This window comes from Rhineura floridana, chromosome 19, assembly GCF_030035675.1.
Source record: "Rhineura floridana isolate rRhiFlo1 chromosome 19, rRhiFlo1.hap2, whole genome shotgun sequence".
Classification (NCBI taxonomy): domain Eukaryota; kingdom Metazoa; phylum Chordata; class Lepidosauria; order Squamata; family Rhineuridae; genus Rhineura; species Rhineura floridana.
This window is the reverse complement of record NC_084498.1, coordinates 24,792,583-24,805,805: the sequence shown is the minus strand read 5'-3', so window position 1 is coordinate 24,805,805 and position 13,223 is coordinate 24,792,583. Positions and strand designations below refer to the sequence as shown.

The 13,223-nt window shown below is 43.0% G+C and overlaps 1 protein-coding gene across 3 annotated transcripts in view; it reads left to right on the top strand.

Moving 5' to 3' along the window:
- The window catches only part of HORMAD2 (HORMA domain containing 2), a 40,045-nt gene that overhangs the window by 13,980 nt on the left and 12,842 nt on the right, over nucleotides 1-13,223 (top strand). For all 3 annotated transcript variants that reach the window (XM_061602424.1, XM_061602425.1, XM_061602426.1), the window contains exons 8-12: nucleotides 640-707; nucleotides 5,467-5,624; nucleotides 6,517-6,782; nucleotides 7,867-7,969; nucleotides 11,329-11,378. In XM_061602424.1, the coding sequence (XP_061458408.1) occupies nucleotides 640-707; nucleotides 5,467-5,624; nucleotides 6,517-6,782; nucleotides 7,867-7,969; nucleotides 11,329-11,378 (645 nt within the window). The remainder of the gene's footprint in view (nucleotides 1-639; nucleotides 708-5,466; nucleotides 5,625-6,516; nucleotides 6,783-7,866; nucleotides 7,970-11,328; nucleotides 11,379-13,223) is intronic.

Below are 13,223 nucleotides of genomic sequence, written 5' to 3'. Positions count from 1 at the left end.
ACATCAGAATCATCTTGGTTTTGTTGTAATTGCCTTGTGCAATCTCATTTTGTCAGCTGACTTGATCTTGTTAATGGAAAGGCATAAAGTGAACAAAGCCAATAAACACATTTAAGAATCATCATCGCCTCTCCCAGCCCAAGTTTGTAAACCCATTTATGCCTATTTTGATACAAGCAGGCCATCTTATACATTTTCTGCCTTCAGTTGTTTTCTTTGTCCATGCATATGGTTTCCCTTAGCGTGACAGATGATTTAGGCCAGCCCAACTGTACAGAGTACAAAATGTTCCTGCCAGATAGTCAATGTAATGTGATAAATGGTCTGAATATGGATAAAATAACATGTTATTGGACAAACATAGAGTTCCCTATGTAGCACTCAAGAAATATGTTTGCTGCGTAAAGTGTGCCCTTAATGCAGTATGCTAAAAAATATCTAAGGACAAAGCAAACAATTGAAGGTGGGAGAAGTATGTCAAGAGACAGCCCACATGCATTGAACCCAAAAGATTGTAATACTCTTCTGAGATCTCACATGGGAGTTATTGTATGGTTAGAACAGCCCTGGATGGCTAGAAGCCTATTTCTTACAACAGCAAGTGACAACTGATCTCTCTCCTTCCTTTTCCATCTCTAGCGCATGACAGAATTCTACCGGTTCAAGTTCAAGTACTCCAGGAACAGACCTCAGATGGACTTCGTTAGGTAAGTGCTTCATCGTTTAATTTCTGGGGAAAGCACGTGGAGAGAGATGCTTGCCTTAAACGAGGGGTGTGGAACCTTTTTCAGCTGCAGAGCAACCTTCCTGGGGAAGCTTCCAAGGGCCACATGCCAGCCAAACAGTGGAGACTGGTCTATTAGGGCAAATGGGGCACTCCCCACCAACCTCAATCTCTCCAATCTCTAGGGCTGGACAGAGACGACTGGAGAGCTGCATTTGGCCCCTAGGCCTGAGGTTCCTCATCCCTGCCGTAAAGCTTTTGATTAGAAAAAACTGCTGTTATGCACACAGACCTTTGTTTTATTTTTATTTTTAACTGTGTAATGCTTTTCCATATGCAAAGTACTTTAGGAACATAGCACGCTGCCTCATAGTGAGTCAGTCCATTGGTCCATCTAGCTCAGTATTGTCTACTACACTAACTGGCAGTAGCTCTCCAGGATTTCAGACAAGGAAATACTGTTCGGGATTGAACCTGGGACCTTCTGCATGCAAAGTAGATGCTCTACCACTGACCTATGGCCCTTCCCCAGCCTATTATTGCATGTCTCCCCCACCAAGCCTGTGAACTGGGCAATTGGAAGACTCCACTTTACAGAACTAAGTCTCCAATCATGTGACTGCTTCCTAGGGAATCAACCCTAGTGGGACTTACTTCAGAGCAGTCATGCATTGGATCTGGCGGAGATGTTGGTGAGTGGTCCAAGGCCATCTTGTGATCTGACAAATGAACTGAGGTGCATTAATCAAACTCCAGATTGGACACTTTCCTGCCAGGCAGTGCTACCCCCCACCAGGTGGCTCAAATCATGTAGAAAAGTACCTTGTAAGGGATCCATGATGTTATATACCAATGACTGTTTAACCAAAATACCCTGGACAACCCAGAATTTGGATTGCCTTTGATAAACACTTCTACAAGGTTTATGTGGTGATTTGTTTGGGGAGGGGAATCTGAGGGGGGGGAATTGGTCATGTGATTTGGCCCTGTCAATTATCCTCTTAATTATCTCACCCCCCAGGTTGCATGAAGCCTCCTCACTGTGTGAACTGCAGCTGGATGTCAAGATCACATGCTTAGAGGCGCTGAAATAAAGCCATTCAGCTTGCTTTAATCAAGCCTTTCTTAAAAGGCTAAGCACATTCTCTCCAATGTCAATTTAATTGTTTCTGCATTGATCCCTTATTTCTCAGATGGGATTATAATCGTAGTGTCAATTCATGTATTAATGACACATTTTGTCATTCTAAGCAATAGCCCCCACTGTAAATCTGCCTTCCTTGCCTATTTATCCTGATTACAGTGATGAAAAGGCTCTGGTGTCCTTTTATATTCTTACAGTAAAATGTGTCAGTGTATGTTCTATATTTACCATTGGGGTATGAGCAGCAGTGGTTGCTTGATACTGGGAATCATCATGTAACTCCTATGTCTGTCAAGTCCTTCTATAATGTATATGTTGGTAGTCATGCAGTCTCATCACAATAAGCAACTTCTTAAAATTGCTTTGATGTAAGTAGCTCTGTGATGGCAGAAATGTCTTCAGATAGTGCATAGTTCTAGTCCTGTCCTCAGTCCTCCTTCACTTATGGCTGGTATAATGACATAGCACAAACAGCTTTAATATTCCACAGGTTGCTCACTCCCACAAATAATTTTTCATGTGAAATTGCATGAGTCCTATGAACTCATGTAAGATCATCGGGGAAGAGCTATAACTTAGTGGTAGAGCATCTGCTTTGCATGTAGAAGGTCCCAGGTTCAATCACCGGCATTTCCAAATACGGTTAGGGGAGAATCCTGCCTGAAATCCTGTAGACCCACTGCCAGTCAGTGAGAACAATACTGAGTTAGATGGACCATTGGTTTGACTCAGGATAAGCCAGCTTCCTATGTTCCTTTGCTCCAATTTGATGAACTTGATAGATTGCTAAAGACTTCCCAGTTGGAGTTGCAATCTCGTGTGAGTTCAAGGCTTCCATGTCACATTGCGTATGTGAGTAGAGTGTCACATGAACAGTTATTCGTGGGAGCAGAGCTGACCATGATACTCAATTATTATTAATTATACACCTTTAGTGTGGCAGCACCTACCCTGTCGAATTCCTTCCCCTTCAATATTAGGCAGGCACCATCTTGGTTATCTTTTCGGCACCTTTTGAAGACTTTCCTCTTTCTACAAGCCTTTTAAACTGAGATCTATCCCACTCTGCGTCTGTGTTGGAATTGCTTTTTCATATTTTTTTTAACAATATGTTTTTAACCCTTTTTAAAAGATGTCTTTAAAGTTTTTTTTAAAATGTTTTTAACGTTTTGTTTTAATGTATTTTAAGGTCTGTTTTTATTATGTTTTAAAGTGTTTTTAGCGCTTTTGTTTACCGCCCTGGGCTCCTGCTGGGAAGAAGGGCGGGATATAAATCAAATAATAAACAAACAAACAAACAAAACAGAATTGATTCATGCTACCAAGGGTACAAAGTCTTAGGTTTGGCCCATCAGTTGTGGGGAGGGCCATACCTTAGTAGCAGAGCACATATTTTGCATGCAATGAATCTATTGAAGTGTCCGGAGCATGGCCTTGTCCTTCTTTATTGGATGAGTTTCAGTTGGTGCAGCTTGAGGAAGTGGACAAGGTGCTTGGAATGGTTCGGGCAACCACGTCTGTTCTGGATCCTTGCCCATCTTGGCTAGTGAAAGCTAGCAGGGCTGGGACCACCGGTTGGGCCAAGGAAGTGGTTAATGCCTCCTTGAGGGAGGGAGTAGTCCCTGGTAGCCTCAAGGAGGCAGTAGTGAGACCTCTTTTAAAGAAACCCTCCTTGGACCCAGACAATTTGAATAACTATAGACCGGTGGCGAATGTCCCTTTTTTGGGCAAGGTTTTGGAACGGGTGGTTGCCAGCCAGCTCCAGGCGCTGTTGGATGAAACCGATTATCTAGATCCGTTTCAATCCGGTTTTAGGCCCGGTTTTGGCACTGAAACAGCCTTGGTCGCCCTGTATGATGACCTTTGTCGGGAGAGGGACAGGGGGAGTGTGACTCTGTTGATTCTCCTTGATCTTTCAGCGGCGTTTGATACCATCGACCATGGTATCCTTCTGGGGAGACTTGCGGAGTTGGGTGTCGGACGCACTGCTTGGCAGTGGTTCCGCTCCTATTTCGCGGATCGTCACCAGAAGGTAGTGCTTGGGGAACATCACTCGACACCATGGACTCTCCATTGTGGAGTCCCCCAGGGGTCGGTCTTGTCCCCCATGCTTTTCAACATCTACATGCAGCCGCTGGGTGCGGTCATCAGGAGTTTTGGAGTGCGTTGCCATCAATATGCTGATGACACGCAGCTCTATTTCTCCTTTTCATCTTCTTCAGGTGAGTCTGTTGATGTGCTGAACCGTTGCCTGACCGCGATAATGGACTGGATGAGAGCTAATAAACTGAGACTCAGTCGAGACAAGACCGAGACACTGTTGGTGAGCGCCTTCCCTGCTCAGATGGTAGATGTTCACCCTGTTCTGGATGGGGTTACACTCCCCCTGAAAGAACAGGTACGTAGTTTGGGGGTTCTTTTCGACTCTTCCTTGTCTCTCGAGGCCCAAGTGGCCTCGGTGGCACGGAATGCATTTTACCATCTTCGTCTGGTAGCCCAACTATGCCCCTATCTGGACAGGGACGACCTCGCCTCCGTTGTTCATGCTCTGGTAACGTCAAGATTGGATTACTGTAATGCGCTCTACGTAGGGCTGCCCTTGAAGACAGTTCGGAAGCTTCAGCTGGTGCAGAACGCGGCTGCCAGACTATTGACGAGGACCAGTCGGTCTTCGCATATAACACCTATTCTGGCGCATCTGCACTGGCTCCCTATTTGCTTCCAGACGAGATTCAAGGTGCTGGTTTTGACCTATAAAGCCTTACACGGCGTGGGACCTCAATACCTTGTGGAACGCCTCTCTCGCTATGAACCTACCCGTTCACTTCGTTCAGAATCTAAGGCCCTCCTCCGGGTACCAACCCATCGGGAAGCCCGGAGGGTGGTTACCAGATCTAGGGCCTTTTCTGTGGTGGCCCCTGAGTTGTGGAACAGCCTCCCCGAAGAGGTACGCCTGGCGCCTACACTCCTATCTTTTCGGCGCCAGGTAAAGACCTTTTTATGCTCCCAGGCATTTTAATCTTTTAATCCTCTTAACCTTTCTAATCTTTTAATCTGTATTTTCTTTAATTTGTGCCGTATTTCATTTTTGTTGTGTTTTTTGTTGTTTGTATATGTTTTTGTGGTTCTTATTATGATATATTGTATTTTACTTTGTTTGTTCACCGCCCTGAGAGCTACTTTTGCTAAGGGCGGTATATAAATCGAAATAATAAATAAATAAATAAATAAAAGGTCCCAAGGGTTGAGAAAGATGCCTGCCTGAAACACTGGAGAGTTGCTGCTAGTCAGTGTCAACAATAGTGAGCTAGATGGACCAATGGCTTGACTTGGTATAAGCCAGTTTCCTGTGTTCATCATGTTGCATGTGCACTGCCATGCATTACGATTCCACTCTTGTTTAGTGAGTAGCGTCCCTTGCATCTGATCCCATGCATCTATTTTCTGGTGCAATCACTTATAGGATTATACTGAGCTTCAGCACTTCAATAAACTGTTCCTTAGCACCTGTTGAGCGTGCCTGCTTTTCCGTTTCTTTTATGCCTTAATGTTGAGCCATATGAATTGGGACAGACTTTGACTTTTTTTCCTGTTTCAGTGGTAGTACTCAAGGGAGCTTTACAAATGGAGGAAACAGTGAGGAGATTAAGAAAGCCAGTATCCTGCTGATCCGCAAACTGTATGTCTTAATGCAGAATCTTGGACCGCTGCCTAATGACATTACAGTGACCATGAAACTGTTCTACTACAATGACGGTAGGTGGTGAAAGTTGCCCACCTGTCCTGGCTTCCCCTAATTTACTGCCCAGGACTAGCACCCAACCATGTAAAGTGGGGAGCTACAATCAAAATATATGTCTGTCAGAGCTTGCAGCCTGGAGGCAAATTGATAGTCAAGGGGGGCAGCAGTGTGGGATGGATGGGTAGTGTTAGAACAGTTCAGTATGTCCAGCAAGTGAGGCGGGCCAGAGTCAGCAGCCTTGTATAGCCCTGTTGTTTTCTTGTGTCTCCTGATCTATGCTGAGCTGGCAGCCCCAATGTCACCTTCTGGCAATCTCGCAGTGGAGGTCCTGAAGTGCAGCAGAGGGCTGATCAGTAGCTTGCTCATAGCAAGATACTACGATCAAGTAAAGTAAGTCAGCTGGGCCCAAATGCTGGCAGCCCTGCCTCAAGAGCCTGGAGATGGGAAGGGGAGCCCACTACATTGGCTCCTTTTGGCTCCTCCTCTCCCTGAACCATTTCCACCCAAGCTGGTCATTATAATCATTTAACCTTAAGAACTGCTGCCAGAATTTGCATGATTTTCTCTTCCTGTGTCATCCCTTTTTCCTTTTGCGACATGCCTTTTAGATGGTATGCTTGTGGGTAGGGACTGTCTTGTTTGATGCTGGTCTTATGTAATCCACTCTGGAAACTATTTTGGCTGAAGAGCGGGGTTAAAATGCTTTAAATAACTAAACAAATGTTGGAAAATAAGATGCACAAAATGGCATGGACTGCCTCATTTAGCCACACTGCCCAGTGAGCCATGGTTGTTTTCGCTTTCTTTTTTAGCCACGTAGCCTGAATAGCCTCTTGCTCTGGATACTGTACGTGTCTTTTGTTGTAGGCCCTGCAGCACAGGATTTCCTATTTCTTTCCTTTGCAGTCACGCCTGATGATTACCAACCCCCTGGCTTTAAGGAAGGCAACATTGCCAATTGCCTGCTTTTTGATGGTGACCCTGTGAACCTCAAAGTAGGGTCAGTCTCTACCGGGTTCCATGTGATGAAAGTGAGGGTGACAACAGACAGCAAACGGATGGGGATGCTGGAGAGCAGCCTAGTTGAGGAGCGTGGCCCCACTGAAATCTCCCATCAGGGGCTAGACTGTGATGAAGAAGAGGAGGAAGGCAGCACTAAAGTGCAGGAAGAGGTTATATACAGTGTCATTTTTCTCAACCCATTGTGTGTATGCGTTGTAGTAGTAGGCTGCTCTGTTACATAAAACCCTAGGAGCAGTATTCAGCTAACTCATCCCATCAGCGCAAGCCTTCCATGCGCCTTTCTGAAATCTGCTCCATAGGGTTGGGGGAACCCCTAGAACAGATTTAGGTGGTGCGATGGGGAGGAGAAGGGGGAATGTGCCATTGCACTAGAGGCAATCCTTGCACTGACTGGACCCTGACTTTATAGTATGTTGCATACAACCCTAGATTTAAAAGGGATCAAATGGTGGTTGTGCCCGACCATCTTGTTGAAAGACAACACATCCTGTTTAAAGCATCCATGGTAGGATATCTGTTCAGCCTTTCTTCAAAACAGGTTGTTTCACAGGCAGGTTGGTGCATTGCTGAATTGTCCTTATGCTCAGGAAATTCTAATGGCACATCAGATGTTTGATGTGGATTTTTTAAAAAAATACTTCTTGATATAGGAACATAGGAAGCTGCCTTACACTGAGTCAGACCATTGGTTCATCTAGCCCGGTGTTCAGCATCCTCAATAAACTAAACTTCCCGGGATACTTTGGAGAAAGCCATGACAATGAAACCGGTATAAAACCAGTAAAAATTTGTCCTGTAGATTTGTCCATATGTACTTTTTTCCCATTGCAGTTTCATAACATGACTTCTAATGTGGTGTAGTGGTTAGAAGGGACCTGGGTTCAAATCCTCAATTGTCCATGAAGCTCACTGGCCAACCTTGGGCCAGTCATTGGCTCTCAGCATAACCTACCTCACTGGGTTGTTGTGAGGATAAAATTGGGATGGGGAGAACCTTATTTGTATACCACACTGTGCTTCCTCAAGGAAAGAAGGAATATAAATGTAATAATGAAATAAATACATAAAATGATAGGGTTGTCTTTCTCTTACTTCTGTTAACTTTAACTAGCAGAATTATTGTTTGCCAAATAATTAAATGATGGACACAGTAAGAAATCAACAAGCATGTTCCTCTTCCTTGTACTGAATGGAATGAAAAAAATAAGCAATGTACTGTAAATTGTTTTATAGAACCACCAGGCTGCCAGCATGAAGTTGGATAGAATCAGGATGAGTCAAGGGGATGCAGATTCAGATGGCAAAAACTGTTTTTCTTTGGATCCAAAGGGAGCAGGTATTTATTTATTTTATTACAGATTTATTTATTTAAAAAATTTTAAATGCCACCTTTAAAGGTAAAAGCCTTCTCAGGGCAGCTTAAAAAACATAAAACAGTGATATATAAAAAGTGACTAAATAGCATTAAATAACATTACAAATCAAAAGAAAAATGCCAGTAATGGTTAAAATCATAACTATAAGATGTAAAACCAGCATCAGATAAAAGCAGTTAAAAACACCTGATATATCCAGGTGTATAAGGCCTGTTTAAAAATAGTCAGGCCGGGAGGCAGGCACAACTCACATGGAAAAGCATTCCACAGGAAGGGACCACCACCACAGACAGTCTCTCATGCCTGTCTGGTAAAGGCCCTTCTTTTCTTATTATTTTCTTTTAAAAAGAGATAACTTTACATGCACTTCCAAGGGCTCTTTCTGGCATCACCTTTGCCACATGGAAGCTGCTGCAACATGGCCTTGCTTGGATAATGTTAAAAGCCCCAGACCATGGGGAGAACCCATGACATAGATATTTTCCAAACCTGCTTTGGCTCACTTACTGGGAGGCACAGCACTAAGCCGGTCTTCTCTCACACGGTGTGGAAAGAATCCTCAAAAGTAACATTAGAAGGGTCCTAGGTTGATTCTAGTGATGCCATCTTGTGACCCAGGAGTGTGTCATGAGTGATTCTGGTGCTGTAAGTTGACACAGGGGCCTCAACGTATGAATTCTATACTTCTGAGGTTCACACTTTACATGTCCTAAATTCTTAAGTCAGCACCTTTTAAAATATCCTTGTACTTTCTATTGACACCATACAGAAAATTAAGAAACCATGTTCTCTTCAGTTTCCACAGGGGCTGTACAAAAAAGAGCTTTGTGGCACCTTGAAGACTAGCATATTTATTTACAAACCAAACACATATCAATCCTGTGTTACTCGTTAAGGTGTTCCTTCTTTTCATTTAAGATATCACTTGAAGTAAAGATTAGCAATCATTTATGAAGTATGTTCTTCCAAAAGTTGATCATCAGTAAGACTGTAGCCTTTCCAAAATTTACTACCATAGTTGTAGGTTCCAGCTAGCCACTGGTATCTCCATTTTGTTAACTTTATTAAAAAATAAATAAATCCCTATTTCCACAAGTGGCAGATTCTGCAAGTGGCAGGAAGTTCCAGTGCCAGCTTTTTATGGGATCAGTTTCTTTCTGAGGAGACAGTACTAGAGACTTATGGTGTTTGTATAATATTGCTTTATTTACAAATATTCTCGATGAGGAGGGGATAGCAGGCAAAAACACAGACAGAGAGTACTAGACTGTAAATAGCATCAGTTCCTCAAAAGCAACATGTTATTGGAATGCATGTGTGTACATACCATGTGAGCGTACACACACACACAGAGGCTTTTTCTTCCTAAACAGCTGCAAATGAAGCCTTTTTCATGTTTTGCTGGCTACATTTAAATTGCTTCTTTTTCCCCCTCTTCTTCCACACACTGTCCTGAACCTGATTTATTGGTGTGTGTTACAAACCCCAATAACTGGCTGCCAGGTATCAAAGCTATTAAGGAAACCACCAAGCTATAAAAGAGCCTAGAGATGTGTAAATCTTAATGTGACGCACCCATACTATGGTATACCTTGTATTCTTGGATGGTGGTGATAGCAAAGTGCTGAGAAGAATTTCCCCCCTACGCAAAGGACAGTGTCTGGAAAGGCCCACTTTTTCAATGAAGTAATCCTAGAGGATTAAAAGATCAAGCATTAAAAGAGCAAGGAGACTGGAGAGAGCTTCAAATGTTTGAGGCTATTTAGTTTAGAAAAGGGGCTAGTAAAGGAGGACATGATGGTAGAAGTGTACAAAAAATGCATGGTGTGTGGACTCTGGAGAAAGAGACTTTCTCTCTTGTAATACTAGAACCTGGGGTCATCCAATGAAGCTGGAGGGTGGGAGATTCAGAACGGCCAAAAGGAAGTACTTCTTCACACAGTACATAGTTAAACTATGGTATTTGCTTCCCCGAGATGTAGTAACGACCACCAGCATAGATGGCTTTGAAAGAGAATTAGAAAAAATCATGAAGGATAAGGCTATCAATGTCTACTAAACATGACATCTATATACTGCCAGAATCAGAGGCAGTATGCTTCTGAATACCTGTTGCTGCTGCAGCAAGAACAACAACAGAGGAAGGGTATTGCACTCTTCTTCTTGTGGGCTTCCCACAGGTATCTGGTTGGTCATTGTGGGACACAAGATACGGGCTAGATAGGGTGATCCAGCAGGCCTCTTCTTATGATCATACTGTCAAGCATAGCAAGAGAAATGGTGCCACCTAAAGGTCCTCTCTATAAATTGCATTCTGGCCTGGAGATGCAATAGGAAGAATGGAGCTTACACAGACAGACTTCAGGGGTAAAATTTGCTGTACACTGCAGTGTTGTCAGAGTGGGCCAGGGGCTCTGGGTTCAAATCACTGCTCAGTCTTAGATGCACTGGGTGATCACAAGCAAGGCAACAAATCTGAGATTGGGTTTTCTGTCTAATATGGAAACAAATATCTACCACACAAGACAATAAAAAGTCTTCAGTGCCTCCTGAAGACCTTCCTCTTCCAACAAGCCTTTTAAGTAGAGATCTTTCATTGTCTGCACCTGTATTGGAATTGTTTTTAGATTTTTAAATATTTTTTAATTGTTTTATTGCTATGTGTTTGCCATCCTGGGCTCCTTTGGGAAAGAGCTCTACTTAAAAGGCTTGTTGGAAGAAGAAGGTCTTCAGTAGGCACTGGAAAGAGATTGCTCCTGTTGAGAATGCATCTTCACTTCACTGTTTCACCAATTGCCAATGAGTCCAGGCAGGAGCATCATATACATGTATTACAATTTTATCCCTGCCCCAATGTTTATCTTTATTAGGAGAATTCTGATGGAGGCTAAAGCTATCAATGGCTTCTAGTTATGATGGCTACACTGCTTCCAAGATCAGAGGTACCATCCCTCAGAATACCAGTTACTGGGGGAGAATAGTGGGAGAGGGCTATTGCTTGGGGGCTTCCCATAGTAATCTGGTTGGCTACTGTGGGAAAAGTGACACTGGACTGAGATAGGCCTCTGGTGCAGCAGGGTACTTCTTACATTCTTATGATAGATCTGGCATCCAACTAATCTCTTACGTTAAAACAGATGCGCTTTTAATTTTCCTTATTTAACTGCTTTGTATTTATTATGTTCAGTGATTTGTCTGTATTATGAATTTGTGTTTGTATTTATCAACATCTGTGTTGTTTTTCAGAGGTATTTTTTAATATTTTAATAATAGACCATTAAAAAGATGTATTTGAAACAGTATAATGTTTATATTTCAGAAACAAATAGAAAGACTAGTGTAAAAGGAGCAGAAAAAGCATCTCATCAGGTGAGCATCGCTATGCTGTAAATGTGAGTCGCATTAGCTGATTCTCTGGCAAGCAGTGCCAGTTCAAGCCATTTTGCAGCCTGCAGCAGAATCCAAAAAATGCCCCTCACTAGGACCCTTTAAAAGGTCTCCCTGTAGCACACAGACATCAATTCCTGCCATTCCCCCCCCCCATGGTGACACTTGAAGCAGGTTGCTTCATCTGCAGAATGTGACTTTATTTTCCGGGACTGCCCAAAACCAATGTATCTGCACTTTCAGTAGGAGCCCTTATATGATCCAGGCAGTTTAGAAAATATTTTGCATTAGAAAACCACCAAAAAAGCAAAACCCCTCATTGTGGCATACCCAAAACAGCTGGATCTTCTAGCATTGCAGTAGCTGTTGAAGATGACAGAGGACTATTTAAAAGCTGGCTCCATATTCATAAATAATACAGAGGAGTGTTGGCATAGGCTGGACAAAATAGAATACCCAATCCATTCCTTAAAGAATATATGACAAAGGTCTATGAAGACTAAGTATCCCACTGAAAGGCTGCACCACTAATCAATCCCCAGTGCCACATGGTGGTGCCAATACTACATCAGAATTTAATGTTTCTTTTTGCTTTTAAGAATGTGATTAGAATCAGTGCAAGAGTGGTAGTTGTGTTGGTTCTTCTCTCAGGTTGCAAATTCCTTTGTTTAACATTCAGATTGGATTAAGGAGCGGGGAGGGGTCTCTGGATTACGAGTGTGCCATGATGATGGGACATCTTGGTAATGGTTGAGGAAATCAAACACACCCTTTTTGAATGCTGATGTTGATGTTCTACATTCCTCCAACCAAATGCTGTAATTCTGGAAATCAAGGGTTGTATTCAGCTAAGTCCTACTCAGAGTAGACCCACAGAAATCAATAAACCTAAATTAGTCATGTCTATAAATGTCAGTGAACCTACTCTAAGTAGGACTAGCATTGAATATTACCTCACGTATATACTGTTTGTGTGCAGTCGATGCAGTCTTGGGATAACTGATTTAACAGAGAGGGTAAGAAAACTGAATCATGAGCTGAGAAGTCCCATCTTCAAATCTCGTGTGTCGTACGTTCACCTTAGGCAATCCACTTGGGGAGAGTATCCCAGAGGCCATAGGATGGATCAGAACTACCCCTCCAACATTGGAGACAAGAGCTCCAGTGCTGGAGAGGGAAATCCAAAGCTGGAGACTACCTCTGCAATGTTACCAGCTCCTCTGAAGCCCTGACCTAACAGATGCTAGAGCTCCAATGTTTTGGCAGGGCCAAAAAAAGTGGGGGTACATGCAATGAAGCAGTTTGGATCTTAAGCCCTCTCAGTCTCTTCTTGACACACAAACAAAGAAACACAAAGCATTCCTTCACCCTATTTGCTGCCAAGCTGATTCAGGCCTGGCCAAGGTTTTGAATAAGACGGTAAAACTGCCTTTGGATATTGCACCCCCACATACATTAGGATTGCAGCCTCAATCTCCTATCTGCAATAGAGGGGTGTCTTGCCTTACAGAAGATTTCTGAGATAATGTATGTGAAGGACTTTGAACACCACAGAAGTGCTATGTAAATTATGATGCCAATTTTGCAAAACCACAAAAGTGTTTATTTAAAAAATAGTTTAAGTGTCTGCACTGTGCAGCACCCAGTAGTGCATAGCCAGAGAAGAAATGGACTAGGGTTCATTCCCCCCCATATTAAGGAGGTAATAGGAACCCATGTAAAGGAAAATATACTTCTGTGATTCTACGTCCATCTTGCAATATTTTAAAAATGAAAGCTAAGGAGGACAAGGGTATTGCTAGAGGGATTGGCTTCATAGAGCAAAAG